Here is a 23,766-nt window from a genome sequence, read left to right as displayed (position 1 = left end):
GACATCACCTCTGTTGGCAACTTATTCCATTTCTCTGCAGAATAACATAGCTAAATTTTTACCTTGGACTTGGGGTCCACTATTTGAACTGAGTCTGTCAACCTTAGAGCTCTACTGTGTTTGTATTCTGTAAGCATTTTTTTCATGTATTGATGACTTAACCATGTAGTGATTTATAGACCAGTAGCAGAACTTTAAAATCTATTCTAAAGCTGGCTGGAAGCCAGCGTAATGTTTGTTTGTAATGTTATGAAAATTCAGTCCTCAAAGCCAATTTCAGCTCTCAATTTGATAGTCTATCAAGAACAGATCCCAGCTGAGGCCAAAATTCTCAAGCCATCTTGGAAAAGAGACAGAAATTTAGCTATTTAGGTTTAAAGCGACCATTTTCGGGTCAAAGTTGCCCAATACCGTGTACTTTTAAGATTCAGAAGCTGGAGCCAGTTTCTCTTAGCAACCTGAGATTTGGTGGACATGTCTATCATAAATGGAACCCCAATACGCTATTTTCTGAATGACTCAGGGTATCTGCCATTTTTTTGAAGCTGCCATTTAATGGTCAATTTGATCTTTTCCAGGTGTCCATCAAAGACTGCCATTTAGAGATTTTGTTCAAATGCTACCAAATTTGAACCTCATATACTAGAAAGATGGGTGACACTAAATTGTGAAGTCCTCATCATTTTGTGAGGTGGAGCATAGCAGCAAAATTACCTGATTTAGCATAAAACAAATATTGCTTTTTGTCATCAGTCTGATAGAGTATACACTGACGTCCATACCAAAATGTAGCTCATACAGTTTTACCCTGCTGTGAACTACTACCACAATAATAAACCTTTCAAATGAAGGATGTTAGCACATTAAGCTAATTAATCTATTTTTAGCTGCTGCTTGCAGAGTTGTGAGTCCAGTGAGATTTAAGGCAGCGTTTACTTTTAAGTGACTAAAATTCCAAACAGATCTCATTTAGCCGCCGAACCATTTTGGAAGCCTCTCCCTGATTGCGCCCCCTTGACGCCGAGTAGTTGTCACACCATGGCGCGACCGACTTCTTTAACCCTGGTTTTATATCCGTGGAAGATTTGTGTTTAAAAATAATCTGTTTTTGTATTTGTGGGTGGATGGGATCAGTGGCATTAATGGTACTTGGGCGGTGGCCATAATGGACAAGGCTGGGTGGAGAACCAGTACCCTTTACCGGGACGCTGTTAACATGTTAGTTTGGTATTCTTCTCATCTGTGTGAATGGTTGCCAAAGACATCATTGGCTTCTATAAGAGGGAATCACAGTCATGTACAAGGACACCTGTCCTCTCAGAAATAATGCTTGATAGTCTCAAAAATAACACTGGAAATGAGTACTTTACTATCAGACACCATTCCAAGCTTTTCATTCCAAGTTTAAGTAATGTTGATAGAATGGAAGAAGGTGTGTGGGGATGTTTTGTTGACATACTTTATATGTATTTTTTTTTTACTGGTGAAGCCCCAAAAACTTTTTTTTTTAATCTCATGAATGTATGACAACTTTCTAAAAGGGGGAGAGTCCGCCTCATCAATTAAGTGTAAAAGTATCTCTGAATTCTGAAATGTAACATGATGGCTGCTTCAAAGGAAAATAACAGCCTTCCTGTGTATTTTTGGGCACAGCTAATTTATTCATTGATTTATTTTGTCTGAGTCTACTCATGATGGACATGGCTACAAAATTTTGTGGCTTAACTGGAAAAAAAGTCATGTGGTTAGTTATTAGAGTTTTGTACTTTACAGTAAAACCTCAAACTTTGCTCCCTCATTCCACCCACCCACATTGACCAAAGATGAAATTCTTCTGTTTATCTACAAGGTTGAAATTTGATAGCAATTGGACAAATTCTCTTTGGATGAGTCCATTTGAGGACACATTGAAAATGATTCAAAAACAACTCATGTGAAGCAAACTGTCAGATTGCTGGTGTCTGAATATGAATATGACCCATCTGAATATGCCTCGAAAAAATAAGGTAATATTGCCCCGGTAACATGACTCGGTTGTGTGATGTTCTCTTCTTCGAAAAGAGCGTCTGTGTCAGAAGGGTCGTGTTCGTCTCCCATAGTAGGGTCCACAGCGTGTTTTCAATGGCGAATGTCCCGGGTGACGTCCCGGACAGGAGATGCAGCCAATATGGCGACCACTTGGATGTCGTCAAATGACGCTTCCGCATCTTTGCGCATGGATGACGCCCTCTCCGCTCATATTTATTTTTTCGTATAGACATTGAAGTGAATAATGTTATAAGTATTTTTCATTACAATATCTATTTTTGAATGTTTATAGGGATGACATTTGACCTTTAACTATTATGCTGCACAAAAATTGAATAAATTGCCAACAGACGTGACGTCAGCCCCAAGTGTTTTTCAAATCCAGGTTAAAAACTTTTTTTCCCTCATGCGTTTTAGAGTACTTATACTTTTCAATGAAATTCCTTGCACCGTAAGATATTTTAATTGTACTTTTTATTTTCAAGTTTATGTTTGGGGTTTTTTCTATTTGAATGCTTTTAATCATGTAAACCACATTGACTTACCTTGTGTCTGAAATGCCGTGTACCAAACATTTTTATTTGCTTTGGTGAATAATTAAAACATTGGTAGGCTGCCATGAATTTGAAAAGCTGCTTTAAAGGAAAATGGCGAACTTCCTTTATCTTTTTGGAGCATGGTTACTGGGCCAAATTGTCCTGTTAAAACCAAAAGTGCAGACTTCAGGTGTCATTTTGGGCATGCGTTCTGAGACTTTTTTTGTGGGCCGACTCATGAGAGATGAATAAATCCCATCTTGCTAACTGAAACTGGTTTTAGGGGCTGTATTTAAAAACAATAATAAAAAAAAAACCATTCTTTTGGGAAATACTGAAATCAAAATGTCCTCTCACACACAAAACTAGCAGACTTTGTGTTTCTTCAAGTGCAGGAAAAAATTGTCTTTGACAGACCAGAAAATGCACCAAAGTCCATCTATCCATTTTCTGAGCCGGTCATCTTCACAAAGGTTGCGGGGATGCTTGAGCCCATACCAGCTATCATCGAGCAAGAGGGGTTCAACCTGTACTGGTTGCTAGCCAATCACAGGGCACATAGAAACAAAGAACCATTTGAACTCACAATCACACCTATGGGACAATGTAGAGTCTCCAATTAATGCATGTTTTTAGGAGGTGGGAGTAAAATGGAGCACCCGGAGAAAACCCATGCAGGCACGGGGAGAACATGCACACTCCACACAGGCTGGGCCGGGATTTGAACTCCGGTCCTCAGAACTTTGAGCCTGACACTCAAACAAGTCTTGTCAAGTCTCCAAAGCACTAAACTGTTCACTTTAAACCAAAATACAAGGCCTTCTATCTTTTGAGACATAGCTTCTTGAGATTGTGTGTGTGTGTGTGTGTGTGTGTGTGTGTGTGTGTGGTTCTACTTCATAGACATCTCGTTATTACACTTCTAAAAAAAATAGAAATTACGACAAAGAGCTCATGTCTCAAAACTTTTGTCTTCGGAATGTAGTTTTGTTGGGAATGAGTATACCTCACGTCTCGCTTTAGGTTAGACGATCTGCACTGTAATAAACACGAGCGTGCTCACGAAAGGCCACCTCACTGTGTTAAGAGTGCATGTGGAGGGGATGCCATAAGGCCGCCTGGTCTGGCACTCAGCCACGATGCAGATGGCTTCTGGTTAGCACGGACATTACGGCTCAGGTGACATCATACGTGTGTGCACACACGCATAGGAAACAGGTGTGTTGCCCCAGATACACTTACATGACATACTGTACATGCATACTCAAATGTTGGACTTGGAAAAGACATGAAATGTCAGGGGAGATTAAGGAGGAACATTCCGGTGAGGTGGCCTTGTTTTTTTTTTTTAAATTAATTTATTCTTCACCGTTCGCTTCCCACGAATCTTGATGGCTGACTTGTGTTACTATATTAGGTACACTTGTGTGATGCTATTCGGTAGAAGAACATCACCCAAAATTATTTTCTATTTGCATGACTAAAGTTATGCATCAGTCACTACAATAAAATTTGAAAGACTTAGATCTGTAGGCTTGTTTTGTCATAATTCATCACCCACTCCAATGGACAGCATTTCTGAAATGTATTTTAGGTTTTATGCTGCTATGTGTGTTCATCAATCACTACATTGAACAGCTATTTCAAATCTATTGTATTATTGTTTATATGTATACGCCTTCATGTACAAGTGGCAAATCAGTCAATACAACCCCCATCTGTCTCGTGCATATGTGTAAGTCTTATGAAATTTGAATCATTTTTGGGAATTATATGTCACCACTATGGAGAGCATTTCGAAATATATTTGTCTGTATATGTGGGTCTTGATGTCAATGTGTGTGCTGTGATGTGTGCTTCATTCAATATGGGGACAACTACTCGAAAGCTGTTTCTATCAACATGCATGACTCTTGATGTTGAAAATGACACTTTAGTCACTTCAGTGGACAACTATTCAAAAGCCATTTCCAGTTAAGCACATACTGGCAAAGTACTGCATTAGTCACTAATTACAGTAGGCAGCTATTTAAAATCTACTTAGAGGGAACCTTAGGTTCTTCTAATCCAGTGGTTTTCAAACTGGGGGCTATGGGGGGCTGCGTTATGACATTTGGAGGTGCGGGCCTACCCTGCACTTCCAACAGTTTTTCATTACTAAGATATACCCAGCTGTTGTTCATGTTTTTGTTGATTCTGAAGGAATATTATTTGCAAGGAGGTGTGTGCTGGTACTTTTTCTGGCAGGTGGTGGGTGGACATGAAAATTTCATCTGGTGGCACAAAACTTTTTTTACGAACTACTGTTCTAATCTAATACTGTCTATGTGCATGAGTCGTGCATCAGCCACAGCAGTGGACTACAACTACGGTATAAAACCCACTTATTCCTGGGGGCGCTTATGTAGAATCAAATATGGGTGCAAATTCCTGGGAGACACCGGAAGAAGTAGTGATCCACTTGGCGCTAGCAGTTTTAGTTACCTGCAGTGTTTGTTTTGGATGTATTTGTTTTCCATTTCTAAATGATGATCAGCCCTGGAGCATTTAAACATGTCCTTGCCCAGCTCGCCAACTTGTTACACAACCAGAAGTTGAATCTGTGCCTGCAATAGCAATATTTTGAACATGCACCCCAAAGAGCAAGACAAACAAAGACTGTTGTAATGAGAATTGGTACAGATTACCCCTCTTATAGTATGACTTCAAGTTTTCAAGTGTGTGGAGAACACAACACTGTACTAATCAGTCACCCAAGGACCTTTTTTTTAAAAAAACTTTCTACTCCCTTTGAACACAACTGCATACCATCTCTATTTTTTTCTTTCTGTATTATTTTTATTATTATAAACTATGTTTATATGGTCAATAAAATTCTATCAATATTTTAGCTTTTATGTGCCAGGTTTTCCCTTGGTTTCGGGAGCACATCCTAGTGATGTACTGGGGGTAATGAAGGATTAATGGGGAGAGGTGGGTGTAAGAAAAGTGTGATAACGGTAATGAAACCCCTTTTGCATCAAATCTTGTTAATGATGTACCTAATCGCTACACTCTGAAGAACAAGATGATATATCATCCTGTGACGCCCAAACACAGTGGTCAAATCCACGGAGAGAGGACCACACTTGTTCTTCAGTCATCACTTGTGAAAGGCATACACCGCCACCAGAAATGCCACACCTGCTTGCTGACTGCATATTAGAGAGTACTGCCGACTACCACCTGACTACAGGGATTCCTTTCACATAATTTAGAACGTCTGTAATCTGCCTACAGCCATTTGCCCCAGTTCCCCAATCAATGCTAGCTCTGGACTAAATTATGACTTGAATAAAATTGAATCCAGATCTACTCATTTCTGATTCTCATGGTGTAAAATGCAGGTACAAGTATGTAACACAAAACGTTTTTTCCGGCAGGTGGGGGTGGGAGGCCGCTACTTTTTTTTTTTTTGGAGAAGTATTCATTTAACCTAGCATTCATCTTGGACAGGGAGCAAAGCGTCTGAAGGTTTACAAAATTCTGACACAAACGGTGTTAATCAGCTTGATTCCCAAAATCTACAGGTTTAGTACATTTAAGAGCTGTGATTATTTCAACGTCAGCAGTGAGAAGGAATTTAATGTTGCACCAAATACTATATTGAAATCACAATTTTCCTTTTAACAACAACAACAACAATAACAACAACAACAAAAAAACTAGAAATAGCTTATTTTCCGACATGCCATGCCCTTTTTTTGTTGTATCACATGGTTGGACATATCGGTTGTCGCACATAAATGTATAAAAGGTTGGTGTTTAAAGGTACACCAGTGTCCCGACCCATCGAGACGGAGGGAGGACCGAAATGCAGGACTCGGGAGACATAGAGGTAATTCGGGAAAAACGTTTATTGTTCCAAGGTCGGGGATCAGGGAGTCAGGTGCAGCAGCGGTAGTCAGGACATCGGGCGTGGAGAGCAGGTCCGCTGGCAGGCAGGAGTCTGTACACGGGAGATCGATCAAAGGAGGCAGGAGTGTCAAGGGAGTCAGGTTTACGGGGTCGGTCGGAGAACAGGCGGAGGTCGGTACACAAGGGTTGACGGTTGAGATACGGGAGTGCAGGAACGGGGTATGAGTTGCAACGATCTGGCTTCATTTTCTGTGCTGAGGTGGCTTATCATGGCGGCGAGCCGGGCCGCTTTACGGCGTTGTTCATAGCCGCCACTGTCCGCGATGAACAACACCGCCGAGTCGAGGCGCTTTACAGCGTTGTCTTTGCACGTGGCTGAGTGCAGCATTGTCGGCAGTGTTGTTCAGAGCCACCGCCGTCCGGGAGGCGACGTGGCAGTCTTCGCTGGCGAGGCGACGCAGCAGCCTTCGCCAGCGAGCCCGACGCCGTCCGACGCGCACATCGACACATTTAGCACGCCTGTCATACGTACGCGGATCTTTTGTTACGTTATGAGAGACGGATTATGTGATCTGGCCCAAACTATTTTTTTTTAGTAGCTGTATACACACCTACCTGTCATTTGGAACCCATGAAGCGCTCGTCCATTGCACCCGTGCAATCCATTTTTCACGACGAACCGGGTCTTTTGCAAACTTATGAAGGGTAAATCCATTCTCCCGAGTGTTCAAGCAATGTCCAGCAATGCAACGAGCTGGCATTTTGGGTAACACGAAGGAACAACGAGCTACCTTCCCGGAGGTAAAACTAATAGAAACAAACGAGTCCACTTGAGGACGGTCCTGCCATGTACGTCACTTCCTGCTTCTTCTCGAAAACAAATCCCTCAAGAGGATTTTCATGGCGGGAGTTACAAAAAGCTGTATACGTCAAAGTCATGTTTTGTGGTGAAAAAACGCATAGGTCCATGTCGGCTGCTGTTTTTTCATTAATAACATACTAAAAATCATGCATTTCATGACAGTGGCCCTTCAAAGGAAATGTTGAACTGCAGGTGCTGAGATGAGGTCCAAATAATCGGCTTGCAGATCTGCAACAATATCTTCAGCTAGACTTGAATGAATACATTGCTTTGACTTTATTTTAAAATTAATGTCCTTGAACCTTTTCAGCTCACAGCAGTCTTGTTAATAAGCTAGACCATGAATGAACGGAGAAAAAACAAATAAAACAAAAGTCAAGCATGTGAAAGCAGGCTTCAAAATGGCCAAGAACTGAGACATTCTTTCAGATTGCAGATGCTGTGGGCGTGGCATCAAATGTTCTCAAAAGCCCACCTCCCCTTGTCAATCAATAAGTAACTTCTTCCATGACTATTAAGCTCGGAAAGGAGAATTAGAAAAGACCTATGTTGAACACTGTCTTACAGGCTGCAGAGAAGAAGCCTCCAAGACGTTGTATTAACCATAAACTCTGCTGCCAATGTTTTCCGTCTGTTTTGTTGCGGGCCACATTGTAGTTACTGTTTCCCTCAGAGGGCTGTTACGACTATGAAACCATAAAAACCCTTAATCGCCTCATCATATTTACACATGAAATTGATGAACTAGTTTTGGCATCAGAAATAAAGGGTATTTGGTAATAGAAATGCTTGCAATATCATAATATAACATTATCATTAATGGTATGACAGCTTAAAATTTTGGTACAGATTTTTACAAAAATAATGGGCGGTGACATGATTGGCCTTCGCGGGGTTTAATAAAATAAAGTGGTGGGCGACTGCTTCACAATTCTTAGGGCCCAGGTTCAAATCTGGCCTTGCCTGTGTGGAGTGTGCATGTTTGGCTCCACTTTCAGTAACATCTTACTTGTTTTTTTTTTTTTTTTGGCCTAGTATACCCACCTCTAGATATCATTACATGCAATGAAAACAATAATTAAACTATCATCAGAATCAACATTTGCCATCCAAAGGATGACAGAAGCGCGGCTCCAACATTTGCCTTGACCTTCAATATACGAACACCTTGCTGTTTGTCTTTCACCTGATATGGAAACTAACCAAGGGTCTATGGTCTGGGTCTAAAAGGGTTTGAATGTTAACTTTGTTTATGCTCATAGAAAGTGGACTAGCATGAGCAGAATTTAAACGAAACACTGGTCAGTTCAAAGAGGAAGTCATGCCCATAATTCATGCAAAGGCCCCAGGCAACAATGTATAAAAGATCTGTCTGGCAAAGCTAAGCATCGTTCACAGTCGTTCAAAAGCCATGAATTTGTTTGTATGATTTTTAATGTGTCTTAATATTCCTAATCTTATGTTTTATTGGAAATCCTTATCTACAGGATTAAGTTTTATGTTTTTAATCCTGGCAAATGTCTTTGGTTTTAACTTCCTGTCTGTTGTGAAATTACAGTCAATGATGGTGATCAAGCTACAGCAGCGGCACCTGCTGGTCAGTAAGATCATTGGCCTATCGAATCTTTTAATTAAATTGCATCAGTTCTTTCAAACCTGAAATCTTATTTTCTGTTACAGAAGTTAAAGGTGAGCAAATTAACATTCCTCATGTGCAAGAGCGATTTTTGAATGCTGAAGGTGAGATGCCAATACATCCATCCACAATATATACCGTATGCCAAACCAGGTAAAAAGACTAACACGCGTGCACACACGCACAGACACACGCACACAATTGCGCTCACAAGTGCATACATTCTCATGCACACACGTTCATACGCTCACACACATTCACTGTAATCTTTCATATGCGTGCATATGCTCTCACATACATTCACATACTGTTAATACATACTCAGCTATATATTCACACTCCCCCCACATATTTATATTCAATAAAAACACATATTGAGGCAAACGCTTATACACACTTCCTAGTGTGCGCACACACCGTGAGTCTTTGAAGAGGCAAATCTGGTTGTGAGCGTCCATCTAAATCTCTACTCTTCCTCATCATTGCACCTGCGTATGCACTAATTCATCAACACACACACACACACACACACACACAACACACACACACACACACACACACACACACACACACACACGCACACACACACACGGACCCACGGACAAGCATGCATACACTCAAGTATACACACACACACACACTGCTAGTATCAGATGCCAGGAATATAACATCTGGCAGTGAAAGGGTGAAAAGGGATTTTTTAAAAATCCAGGAATACTTTATTTTAATACAAAATTCCCCTCCAGATCTTTTTAAGTTTAGCACTAGCGTGATCAAAGGCCCGTACTGCTAACTTGCACAAAGGTAGCTGAAGGACACATAAAACATTCATCTGCATAGCCCACGCCATTAGGAAAACACACACACACACACACACACATGAATACACACCGTATATGCATACGGCCCATAAATATATATATATATATATTTTTGGGTGACATCATTTGCATTGCTGACGCATGACTGTGGATCATCCTGTGTGGTGTTCAGTGGATTTTCCCAGCAAATGAGCTCAGATTGAAAACTGTATGACCTTCACCACGCCTGAAGTAAATCCTGAAAGTCACTCATGATAATTGGTGGGATTATGTACAAAGATATTTCCAATGAAGTTGGGATGTTGTGATGAACAAATAAAAACAGAGTACAATGATTTGCAAATCATGTACAACTTATATTTCATTGAATACACTAGAAAGACAAGATATTTAATGTTCACACAAACTTTATTGTTTTTGAGCAAATAATCGTTAACTTAGACGTTTATGGCTGCAACATTTCCCAAAGAAGCTGTGACAGGGAGATGCTTTTCTTCACCTTTTCTTTTAACAACAGTCAATAAATATTTGGCAACTGAGGACACTAATTGTTGGAGCTTTGTAGGTTGAATTCTTTCCCGTTCTTGCTTGATTTACAGCTTCAACTGTTCAACTGTCTGGGGTCTCCATTGTCGTATTTTATGTTTCATAATGCATCGTACATTTTCAATTGGAGACAGGTCTGGACTGCAGGCAGGCCAGTCTAGGGTACTGTTTTACTACAAACCCATGCTGTTGTAACATTTGCAGAATGTGGTTTGGCATTGTCTTGCTGAACTAAGCAGGGGCATCCATGAAAAAGATCTTACTTGGATGGCAGCACATGCTTCTCCAAAACCTGTATGTACATTTCAGCATTAAAGGTCTAATCCAGAGGAAATGCATTTTATTTGTCTATCATGCAAATGTAGCTAAAATTTCAAAAACAAATATTTAAAAAATTCTCAACACAACAGAAATGAAATAAATTAGAGACAAAGTGCACATTTTCTTTGTAATCCGAATCCCTCCGATGTCTGTTTCAAAATGAGGCTCTGCTGAAGCTGCTTCCGTGTGACGTCACCCCAAGACAACCCCAGAACAGAAATGGCTTCCTATATAGACAATCATACACATGAGTGGGATGTAAAGAAGATAGACAGCAGTGATGAAGCGGTTTTTATGGAATGTGTAAATGCTACGGGCTTCTTGTGCGTTCATAAGAGATCACACAAGTTTCCGAAGCAATGAGTGTTTATTGAACTCCAAGGAAATGGAAGTGAGTGTTACACCTAGAATGCCGCAGGTAAATAACTAGAACATAGATAAAGGACCCAACCCATAACACCCAGGAAAGGTATATGCCCCTACTCGGCATAGTGACAAACAACCAGTAATCTACAGAATACTCTGTGGAAGAGATATGAACTGAAGAGGAGGAATTTTCTTATTCTTCCCATGTTCGAAAAACATCCCATGCAGGTGTAATTCAACCATATATGTCCCAACCGGAGTTGACTAATGTAACACAAGGACAGGATTCGGGGAGACCTGACAAAGTTGACGTGGAACTTCGCACCCAAAACAAAAACTGGTAGGTGCCTCAAGAAATCTACGTACACCTTGTTGGCAAAATAATCTAATTTAAACACGTTTAACCGTCTGATGCTGCTTGCACACAACAGTGAGTCGTGTGTTGTTGTTGTACTAGCGACTGAGTTGGCGTAGAACAAAAATCAAAACCTTCAGTATCATTCTGCGTTTAAAAGATTTAGCCCGTATTTTAAATAATGCACCTAACACTTTAGAGCACAAGCTGCCGTAGTCAAATTTCAGGAAGACCTCAGTGTCAACAGTACACTAACTCTATACACTGTCCAAATTTCGTCACCTCCTAAACATCACCTGGATACGGCTATTAGCTCACTTATATATCTGTATCGATATTGTACTTACATTTAAAACGAGGTAGATACTAAACTAAATACTCATCAATTGAACACGTACGTGCTAACTTCAAATCAGTCCTCCGTGAAATGCTTGGAACATATTATTGTCTACTTTGATTTGTAAGTCCAATACGCCCGCTTTGTCTTCATAAATTTGGTCAATAACCTGCCTATCCGTTCATGTTTCGGCCATTCATGTAAGATGACTCCATCAGCTTTTGACGCAAAACACTTCGTCATTATCATTGCTAGCTTTTTCACTCTTTGGCTAAATGTTGTTTTGCCATGAAGTCACATTCCGGGGAGGTACGGAACTTGCCGTATCTAAGTGACATTTCAAACAAAATCTTGAAACTGACTTTGACGCTCATTTATTTCATTTCTGTTGTGTTGAGAATTTTCAAAGTATTTCTTAATGAAATTTTAGCTACATTTGTATGATAGACAAATAAAATACATTTCCTCTGGATTAGACCTTTAATGGTGCCTTTATAGTTGTGTAAATTACCCTTGCCATTGGCACTAACACAGCCTCATACCATCACAAATGCTGGCTTTTGAACTTTGCATCCATAACAGTCCCAATGTTTCTTTTCATCTTTAGCCCAGTGGACACGATTTCCACAATTTTCCCCCCAAAATTGATATGTGGACTTATTTGATCACAGAGCACTTTTCCACTTTGCATCAGTCCATCTTTGATGAGCTCAGGCCAGAAAAGCTGGCTGCCTTTCTGGCTGTTTTGATAAGTGGCTTTTGCTTTGCATAGTAGTTTTAAGTTGCACTTACAGATGTAATGTTGAACTGTATTCAATGACATTGGTTTTCTTAAGGGTTCCTGAGCACATGTGATGATGTCCATTACACATTCATGTCAATTTTTGATGCAGTGCTGCCTGAGGGATCAAAGGTCACGGCCATTCAATGTTTTTCTGGCCATGGTGCTTACATGCATTGATTTCTCCAGAGTCTCTTAAGTGTTGAATGATCCTATGGACCACAGATGATGAAATACCTAAATTCCTTCAATTGTTCATTGAGGAACATTGTCCTTAAACTATTTGCCCATACATTTGTTCATAAAGAGGTGTACCTCACTCCATATTTGCTTGTGAATGACTGAGTTAATTTTATACCAAATCATTGCACCTCCATTTTCCCAATCAGCCTGTTGACCTCCGAGATATTTCATACACGTTTTTGATGACCATTCCTCAACTTTCTCACTTTTTTGCCACCTGTGCCAGCTTTTTGATATTGCAGCAATAAAATTATGCATTAATGATCATTTGTTAAAAACAATAGTTTATCAGTTTGAACATTAACATTTTATTGGTAGTGTATTAAATTAAATACAGGTTGAACATGATTTTAAAATCATTGCATTCTGTTTTTATTCAACACAATGTCCCAACTTCATTGGAATTTAGTTTGTTCAATATGAGTCTTTGTGGTACATGTTGAATTAAAATCCCATCAGTGTAAAATTAGTTTGGGATTAGGGTTAGCTGTCCGGGATTAGTGGTTAAATGCTCGAATGAAGGCATTAAGGGCACTGTTAACCACGGTTGAGGGGTTTGGGTTAAAATTAAAGGGTTTTGGATTGCAATGACTGATGAGGGGTCAGGATTAACAGGTGAGGATTTGTGGTTAGAGTTAAAGGGTTAAGGGTAGAGAATTCGGGGTTAAGGGATAATAGTTAAGGAAAAGGGTTATGAGTGAGGATTAGTATTAAGGCTTTTTTAAAGATTAGGGTTGAGAGTCAGTACTGTACGTGTTAGACTACACGTCACAGTTAAAATTAAAAGTGGGTTAATGGTTGGATTTAGTGATAAGGGGATAATGTGGAATCAAATCCCACTCGGTGATGGTGTCGATATATGCCCTATGACTAACTGGCGACCAGTTTAGTGTGTAGTCTGCCTTTCGCCCGAAGTTAGCTGGGATGGGCTCCACTCCCGTGACCCTTGTGATGATAAGCAACTCGGAAAATGGATAATGGTTGGGGGCGGGTGGAGGTTGGGGGCATTTGGGTTTGTTCAGGTTCCAGGTAGGGGTGAAGGCCTCATTATACTGGCGCGTGTGCTGAATGCCCTGACGTCACTGCAGTTGTGCTGCGCATAGTTTGCATTTATACTCGAGTGCAACACCTGCACGATTTTGAAAATGTGATGCAGTTCTTCTCCAAGTCAGTGGTGTTGCTACGGCTGGTATCGGCTAGGACGCCACATGGAGGCGTTTCCTCAGCACTTTTTGGTTATTTCCGTTAGCCGTTTTTACTTTCCTTTCCATAACATGGAACAAAGCAATAATGGCGGCCTTGGAACACTGTCTGCTTGAACAAATTGATCTAAATGACCAGTTTAATTCCTCTGCGAAATTGATCAAGGTTGTGGCAGCATAGGTGATGTGTGACGCAGGGAGGAAGGGCGGGTACGTCATTACAGCATGTGACCAATAACAAGAGACGATCTCTGTAGCTTTTGCTGCAAATCAGCTTTTTTTTTTTTTTTTTAGGTGTGTGCAGCAAGTTATACAGAAGTGCTGTGCCGGGAAATGCATAAATCACGTGATACAATACGAACATTTAGTTATTAGGGTTTGGATTAGGATTGGGATATGGTGTTGGATTAGTATTAGTGTTAAGAGGTTAGTGTAAAGATTGATTGTTAAAGGTCACCTTCCATCGATTATTTTTTTTTCTGCTGTTCTATGCTTAATCAAAAGTCTGTGCTGTGGTTTAAGTTTGAGATATAGTTGGTTGATTGAATGCAATAGTTTATGAAACAAACCACTGACAAAATAGGTGGATTTGAATTTTGTTGTGTTTTAAGTTTGCCAATTTATTCAAGTACACGCTCTCTTCATCATTGTACATGGCAACCCATCTGAGGAAAACCTGCTGACTAACAGTGCGGCTGCTTCTTGTGTAAAGCTGTCTATTAATTGCCAAATTCAAAAGAGTTGGGGAATAAATGTGTTCAATTCATTTTGGGAGAAATTCTCAAGCGTTTTGGAAACAATTTCCACATTTTGTGGATCTTGACTTTGTAAACATTAGCTTTCACACGCTGTTGGAAGTAAATTTCCAGCTCTGGAGCAGGGGACCAGCTGGGAGGCCCAGTAGCTCAGTGGTTAGAGCACTGATTTGGTAAACCAGGGGCTGTGGGTTCATATCCCACTGGGGCCTCTACTCCCTGAGAAGGGTTGCGCCAGGAAGGGCATCTGGTGTAAAAATTGTGCCAAACATATATGTGCATTCATCTGAGATGACATGCTGTGGTGACCCCGAAAGGGTGGCAATTGCAATATGATATATATAAAGAATGTACGCATTGTGATTAGCAAAAATACTTAACTTTTTAACCTTATGACTTCAATGGTAACTGGATTAAATATCGATGTTCGAAGTAATTTTCACCAAAATGTGACCTCGTCTGTGGCATGTGATTAAAAAAAAACAAAATCAGGCAGGGTTCTTTTGAATGAGTCCTGACTGCTGAATTTTGTGTCTCTTCCATCAGCAGACATCCAGCCAACCTCAGGTAAACTCATCCGCTCCTTAATGTGCCGCCTCTTCCTCTTGCATGCTCTTTGTTGTGTTTGTCACCAAATGTCTCTTTCCCCCTGCTGCTTTCCTGCCTCCATGCCTCACTGGCATCCATGTTTCCTCTCACTCAGCAAACTCTGAGCCAAGCGATGGTAAGGTGGCGATCGTGTTCCACTGACAAAGCACCCTCACAAATCCCTCCAAATGCCCCCGCTTGCTGTTCGTTTGCGTGTTGTGTTTATTGCATTTTGTGAATTGGTAAACAGAAGCGTCTGTCACTGTGTGTGTGTTCGAGAGAGAGCGAGAGACAGCAAGAAAGAGAGAGCAACAGAGATGTGTCAGAATGTAACTCTATAGCTTGTAGCTTTAAAGTAGAAGTCTGGTCGTTTGGATTAACAATGTATTCGGTAGGTCATGTCATCAGTACTGTACCTTGAAAATTTGAGGTTAATCCTCCCTCATTTAATGGTGTTTTGACAAGATTTGTATCGGCAACTACGAATTTTCATTGGTGCCGAAATTTTGACGAGTCACATGACCTACGTGTGCGGATGTGACGTGTAACATCCTCCAACAAAGCCTCGCTTACGTTGGGACACAATTATAGCTAGCACTGTTTTCTCAGTTTTATCCTCATCTGATGAAGAAATAGCAGTATTGGTTGATCGGGAAGATGGAGGAATACGTCCATACAGATTTGAACATGTGGCTGTAAATAATGTTGAATATTTGGGAATGACGGGAGTCTGACTACGCGGAGGCCGACGAGCGGGACACACCATTCATCCATCATATCGATTTTGGAGTGCGTTTAGGCCAACCAGCAAAGAACTACACTGAGTACAGCATTTGTGGCCATGAAGGATGGTAGAACCCATCAGTGAAAGGTCGGCCTTATATTGTGGGAAAGGTTCTTTTAGCCAACAAGGTGGGCGGGGTCGAAGTGATAATGAAATTATCTTTGGCTTGGTGGAAGTTAATACTGCCTCCACAACAGCGGCACGGTAGCGTAGCTGGTAAAGCGTTGGCCTGACAGTTCTGAGGACCTGAGTTTGATTTATGTGGGGTTTTTTTTCTTTTTGCTGGAGTTTTGTGTGTGTGTGTGTGTATGTGTGTGTGTGTGTGTAGAATTGTGGAGTTAGCATGTTCTCCCCATGCCTGCGTAGGTTTTCTCCGGGCACTCCGGTTTCCAGTCCTTAAATGATTCTTTTTCTTATTGAGCAGAACATGCCACTGAACATTCTGTGGATTATTTTTATCCGAATTATGGCAAAATTTCGTGATACAGTAAGGTATTTTACCGTGTCTGATTGTGGTGGTACTCCATGTGAAGACACTACAAACCGTCGATGAGTTCTTTGTTTGTGCACGTAATACGTCACATCCGTGCACGCAGGTCATATGACTCGCCAAAATGGTGGCTTCCTTGAAAATTCTTTTCTCCTAAAAATTACCAATAAAAATCTCAAACACCATTAAATGATAGAGGATTAACCTCAAATTTTCTAGGTATAGTACATATGATATGACCCATCGGGTAGATTGGTAATCCAAACGACCGGACCTCTCCTTTAACCATGAATGATAACAAGGTAAGTCAGAAGCATAAAATTAGCATTTGCAGCTAACAAAAGCTCGTTTTATTTCATGGGTAAAACAAGTACTGTACATAGTTTGGAGCAAATGTGTGTATTGGATTTTGTACTTGTTCCTTTTGACTTTTTAAGACTCATGATGTCCATCGTATTTACTTATCTGTCTAAATTACATTTAATTAATTTAGGACTGACGTTAATGACTATGCGGATGGCTAAATAGCTTTATCTATCACAAATTTATTTGCATTGTTTTTTTCAGGGACTCAAAAGTTCATTTGGTTTTTCAGAGATTCAGAGATTTTGTATCAATTCAAATAGCAATATGGATTGCTGTCTATTTTTATCCAGTGTGCATATTTATCTATTTTTCATTTTTTCTTTTTTTTATTGTTTTGCAGGAGGAAGTCAAATCATCCATATAGTTTTGCATTTTTGAGGGCCAGTTTAGATTTTGGTGGGATGGCTGCATAGCTTTATTCGGAGCCTCTATTTATCTGTTACTTTTGTTTTTGTCGGGACTCAAATGATCCAAATGTTTTTTTTTTAGGTTTAACATACATTTGGATATAATCAAATGACTAGTTGGACACTTGCATAGCCTTATTCAGAGCCTGCTTTAAAGCTGTCACTTTTGAATTTTGGGGGACTTAAATGATCCGCATTGTTTAGATTTTTGAGGGATTCAGAGAATGATGGAAATGGCCATATTGTCTTATTTTGGGTTAGTTCTATTCTCTGACACACTCTGACAATGCGGTTGGATGTGTAGTTCAGATTTTTGAGGGATTCAAATGACTGTTGATTCAAGTGCAGCTTTTACCTCATTGTGCATTTACTCTAATTGAGTTAATTTAGAGATTGTCATTTTTTTTTTAACTGATTGAAATGACCATGTGGATGTCCACATAGTTTAGACTTTTGACTATAGGTGACTACTTCTGTGGATGCATAGCTTTAACCAGAATCTGCATTTATATGGATGAGGTTTTTTTTTTTTAAAGGGATTTCAGTGACTATGCAGACGGCCGCATAGCTTTATCGAGAGACTATGTTTATAATCCTCATTTTAGAAACATTTTCCATCAGTCTCTCTGGATAATATCTGCATTGTTGACCTAACTCATTAATCAAGAACTAATGTGTTCTTTATCTTCTGACCCACAACTACAACAGTATATATGTCAAACAATCATACTTTTATACTGACTGACATACTTTCTCTTTCCCACCCAAAAAACTATACGATGCAGAGTTACTGCCTGATGGTAAGACTTGCCGAGGATCTGCCTATTAACTGGAGAAAAAAAAAATCCTTTATTTACTAACAAATTGATCAGAATGGAGATTTGAATGGTTCCTTACTCTGGTCCATTTTCCATTCGTCCACACTGGACCTTTGTAGTTTATCATACTGCATGTACTGTATCAGAAATTATAGGCAACATTACTAAAGGTGTCTGTTTGTGATGACACAATCTACTCTGACTGTATGTATCTCGTAGGGCTAATTGTTGGGGGTCAGGGTTCAAAGCAAATCCTTTGAGGGGAATGACTGACACGACATTGTACCCTTAGTTGTACAATGATGATCTTAGTCTTGTGTGTATACATGCTAAATGTTGGGGGCTTTCACACTAGTCAATTATAATGGATGAGTTGGTTTATATTTTGGAAAGGTGGTGTCCTTCCTTGCTCTGGTTCATTTAGTCAAGTGTGAACACAGCTAATCAACCGCACACTTTTGCATAGAGTTTGACCCTAGTAGACTCTCTCGCTGTCAACTCTTTTCTGAAATTTAGCATTAGCAATATTGTTGCATCATCAGGTAATAGGTCAAAGTCAGGTGTTATTAATTTGATGACTTAATCTAAATGCCCCTGCTAGTCCGAGAAGATAAGGAATCATAACCACACATTAAAATTGCGTGACTTGCATTCCGTGTGTGAGCAGTTGGCATACAGTCACATCGTTGTACCCAACTAGTTAGCAACAATGCTACATTTGCACTGTGTTGTGTTGAATGGCGCACTTTTGTTCACTCATGAGGATACAATACCTACTTTTTGTTTTCATTTTTTAAACCTATGAGACGCTTTTGTATTTTGGTACGCTTGGATTTTTTGCTGGTGAACACAGATGTAAGCATTCCTTAGAAAGCAGATTAAACCAGAAAAAAAGTGTACAATTGGTGTGAAAGTACCCTAAAAATACACATAATCCTAAAAGACACATTGTATCTTGTTTTATTGGTAAAGTTAATGTATGTAACCTGGCAGAGGTCACTGCAGGTGAGGAACCACAGTTGTCTGAGCTGACTGGCCTGTTTGTCCTGAAGCCAGAGAGCGCCACCGCCATCAAAGGTCAGTAAAAAAAAATCCCCTCTGGCGTCCACTTGTTTGTCATAATGATATTCCATCCTTCCAGCCATATTCTGAGCCACTTATCCTCACAAGGTTCACGGGAGTGCTGGAGCCAATGCCAGCTTTCCTCGTGGAGGAGGCAGTTTACACCCTGAACTGGTTGACAGTCAATCGTAGGGCACATGGAGACAAAAAACAGTTCCAATCCCACCTTGGAGCAATTTAGAGTTGCCAATGAATGCATGTTTTTTGGATGTGGGAAGAAACCGGAGTGCTTGGATAAAATCCATGCAGGCATGGAAAGAACATGCAAACTCCACTGAAGCGGGACCAGGATTTAAACCTTGGACCTCAGAACTGTGGGCCCAACGCTCTACAGCTGTTCCACTGGGCCGCCGCAGATATTTCTCCACATCTGTTTTTTTGTTTCACTTTAAACTGATTCTGTTTTCTTTACAAAGCTAACATTTATATACATATTGTTCTTCCGGGCATTCCTGTTTCCTCCCACATTCTAAAAACATGCATTAATTGGAGACTCTAAATTGCTCTAGGTGGGATTGTGAGTGTGACTGTTGTCTAGCTCTGGGATTTTGTACAAGAAAGTTGTATTGCACTGTGATTGGCTGGCAACCGGTTCAGGGTATATCCTGCCTCCTGCCCGATGACACCCGGGATTGGCTCCAGCACTCATGTCACCCTCGTGAGGATAAGTGCCTCAGAAAATGGATGGATGGAAGTTTGTTGTCAATCACATTTTTTCTAATGGTATCCATCCATCCATCATCTACCGCTTTTCCGGGTCGGGTTGCGGGGAAAGTAGCTTCAGCTGGGATACCCAGACTTCCATTTCCCCAACCAATTCTTCCAGCTCTTCCGGAGGGATCCCGAGGTGTTCCTGAGCCAGCTGAGAGACATAGTCTCTCCAGTGTGTCTTGGGTCATCCTCGGGGTCTCTTTCCGGCAGGACATGCCTGGAACACCTCACCAGGGAGGCGTCCAGGAGGCATCCGAATCAGATGCCCCAGCCAACTCATCTGGCTCCTCTCAATGCGGAGGAGTAGCGGCTCGACACTGAGCCCCTCCCGGATGACCGAGCTTCTCACCCTATCTCTAAGGAAGAGCCCCAACATGCTACGGAGGAAACTCATTTCAGCCACTTACATCCGGGATCTTGTTCTATTGGTCACGACCCACAGCTCATGCTCATGAGTGTAGGAACAAATTGACTGGTAAATTGAGAGCTTCACCTTTCGACTTAGCTCCCTCTTTACCACAATGGACCGATACAAAGTCTGCTTCACTGCAGACGCTGCACTGATTCGTCTGTCGATCTCCTGCTCCATTCTTCCCTCACTCCTGAACAAGACCCCAAGATACTTGAACTCCTCCACTTGGGGAAGTTTCTCATCCCCGACCTGGAGAGGGCATGTCACCTGGACCCTCTTTGCCTTGGTTTCACCTAGAAATTCTGTCCATTATGAACAAAATCAGTGACAAGAGGCAGCCTTGGCGCAGTCCAACTCTCACCGTAAACGAGTCCGATTTATTGCTGGCAATGCGGACCAAACTCTGACAGTGGTCGTATAGGGACCGAACAGCTCGTATCAGGGAGTTCGGTACCCCATACTACCGAAGAACGCCCCACAGGAGTCCCGAGGCACACGGTCGAATGCCTTCTCCAAGTCCACAAAACACATGTAGACTGGTTGGGCAAACTCCTATGGACCCTCTAGGATCCTGCTGAGGGTGTAGAGCTGGTCCATTGCTCCACGGCCAGGACGAAAACCACATTTCTCCTCCTGAATCGGAGATTTGACTTCCCGACGGACCATCATCTCCAGTACACCTGAGTAGACCTTACCAGGGAGGCTGAGGAGTGTGATCCCTCTATTATTGGAACACACCCACCGGTCACCCTCTTGAAAACGAGGACCACCACCCCAGTGTGCCAATCCAGAGGCACTGTCCCTGATGTCCATGCGATGTTGCAGAGGCATGTCAACCAGGACAGACCCAGAAAATCCAGAGCCTTTAGGAACTCCAGGTGAATCTCATCCACCCCTGGGGCCCTGCCATCAAGGAGCTTTTTAACCACCCCGGCGACCGCAGTTTTTTCAGAGCACCCAGACTCAGCTTTCTCGTGGGAAGGCGTGTTGGTGGAATTGAGGATGTCTTCAAAGTATTCTCCCCACCGACTCACAACATCCTGAGGTGAAGTCTGCAGCGCCCCGTCTCCACTATACACAGTGTTGACAGTGCACTCCTTCCCCCTCCTGAGATGCCAGACGGTGGACCAGAATTTCCTCGAAGCCGTCCTGAAGTCGTTCTCCATTGCCTCACCGAACTCCTTCCACACCCAGGTTTTTACCTCAGCAACCACCAAAGCTGGATTCCGCTTGGCCACCCGGTATCTATCAGCTGCCTCGGGAGTCCCACAGGCCAATAGGCCCGATAGGACTCCTAATTCAGCTTGACGGAATTACTTCACTGATGGTGTCTACTGACGTGTTTAGGGATTGCTGTCACGACAGGCACTGACCACCTTATGGCCACAGCTCCAGTCGACTGCTTCAGTAATAGAGGCGCGGAACATCGTCCACTCGGACTCAATGTCCCCCGCCTCCAATGGGACGTGAGAAAAATTATTTTGGAGGTGGGAGTTGAAATTCCTTCTGACAGGGGAATCTGCCAGCCGTTCCCAGCAGAACCTCAAAATACGTTTGGGCTAGCCACGTCTGACTGGCACCTTCCCCCACCATCGGAGCCATCTCACCACCAGGTGGGGATAAGCTTACAGCTCCACCCCTCTCTTCACCTGAGTGTCCAAGACATGCGGTCACAAGTCCGATCACACGACCACAAAATCGATCATCAAATTGCAACATTGTTTGTTCTGGACAATATTTGATGAGTACAGAGGTCCTGTAACATAACATCACTTGAGTTCTGTTCGGTTCTTCCCAATCATGCCCTTCTAGATCTCACTGTCATTGCCCACGTGGGCATTGAAGTCTCCCAGCAGAATGCTGGAGTCGCCAGAGAGGGCGCTCTCCAGCACTCCCTCTAACTGACTATATCTAGTTGGAAGTTCTCGACCTCATGCACCAACTTGGGCTGCTTCCCTGACAAAGAGGTGACATTCCATGTCCCTAGAGCTAGTTTCTGTAGCCAGATATTGGATCACTAAGGTCCCCACCTTTGGCCACCACCCAGCTCACATTGCACCCCTCTCATAAGTGTTGAACCCATGGGAAGAGTTACCATGTTACCCTTCCAGGGTATGCCCGGCCGAGCCCATGGGTGCAGGCCCGCTCACGAGGCGCTCGCCTTCGAGCCCCACCTCCAGGCCTGGGTTCAGAGGGGGCCCCCGGTGACCCATGTTCAGGCAAGGGAAACCAATTTTTTTAGTCATCATAGGGGTTTTGGAGTCGTACTTTGTCTGGTCCCTCCCTGGTTCTCCATGGGTGAACCTACCAGGGGCATGAAGCCCCAGACAACTTAGCTCCGAGAATCATCAGGACACACAAACCCTTCCACCGCGATAAAGTGACGGCTCGAGGAGAGGCTAATGGTATCCTTTATTTGTATTACAAATTTTATCCATTCATTTTGTCATCACGAGTCATTTGTTTTGGAGTACACATTATTTATTGTATGGATCAGATAATTATCAGTTATTGCTTTATATTCATGTGACTCTTCCAATATAAAAAATATTGAAAGTTACATTGAAGAAATAATATTCCATCTTCATCAAAAACATTCATTTCTTGAGAATATGATTTTTTTGCCAGACAAGAGGGACACCATGTAGTAGATCTACAAATCCCCCTTTCTTTTTACAGTGGCTCCATGAGGTATGAGTTTAATTCACTAATTTCTCAAAACCCCTGAATTTGCAATTGTCTTTCACCATTGAAATAGTCTATTTCTCCCCGCCAAAAGCACATTTTTATTTTTTTTCTTCCTCAAATTCTGCCTGGGTATGTAAACCTATGGGCACAGCTGTCACATTGGAATACAAGTGTAGGTGTCACCTTTTTCATAGCCTCTGGGTGGCGGTGGCATATTGGAATGAAAGTGCACAACTTTTTCATAACCTCTAGATGGTGGCATAGAATGTGAAAGCTTTCCATTGTCTTTTATACGCATATATAATCTACACTATTGACTTCTGACAATTTTTGTGTGAAAACTGTGCGTTAAACGAAAATGATGGTGTGTGTATACAGATATACACCTATGAATGTAGTAGGGTTTGTTTTCTTGAATTACCCGGTTTGTGAGACACTTTTTTTTAAAGTATGAAATGTGCTATAAAATATAGAGTACGGTGTAAAGTATTGTTTGATTCATTTGATGTGTTTTGTGCGAGCAGGCCAAGATGTCACATTCTTGGCCAAGGTGGACTCATCCACCCTGATTAGGAAGCCTACCATGAAGTGGCTGAAGGGCAAATGGCTGGACCTAGGCAGCAAAGCTGGAAAGCACCTCCAATTCAAGGAGACTTATGACAGGAACAGCAAGGTATGCTAAGCAAATGAGTTC

At 41.7% G+C, this 23,766-nt stretch overlaps 1 protein-coding gene across 1 annotated transcript in view; it reads left to right on the top strand.

The window, feature by feature from the left end:
* mybpc2a (myosin binding protein Ca) overlaps positions 1 to 23,766 on the top strand; it is a 63,510-nt gene that overhangs the window by 5,439 nt on the left and 34,305 nt on the right. Inside the window, exons 3-4 of the mRNA XM_061846444.1 lie at positions 19,112 to 19,216; positions 23,597 to 23,745. Of these exons, the coding sequence (XP_061702428.1) occupies positions 19,112 to 19,216; positions 23,597 to 23,745 (254 nt within the window). The remainder of the gene's footprint in view (positions 1 to 19,111; positions 19,217 to 23,596; positions 23,746 to 23,766) is intronic.

This window comes from Syngnathoides biaculeatus, chromosome 16, assembly GCF_019802595.1.
Source record: "Syngnathoides biaculeatus isolate LvHL_M chromosome 16, ASM1980259v1, whole genome shotgun sequence".
Classification (NCBI taxonomy): Eukaryota; Metazoa; Chordata; class Actinopteri; order Syngnathiformes; family Syngnathidae; genus Syngnathoides; species Syngnathoides biaculeatus.
This window is presented reverse-complemented; position numbering and strand designations above follow the sequence as displayed.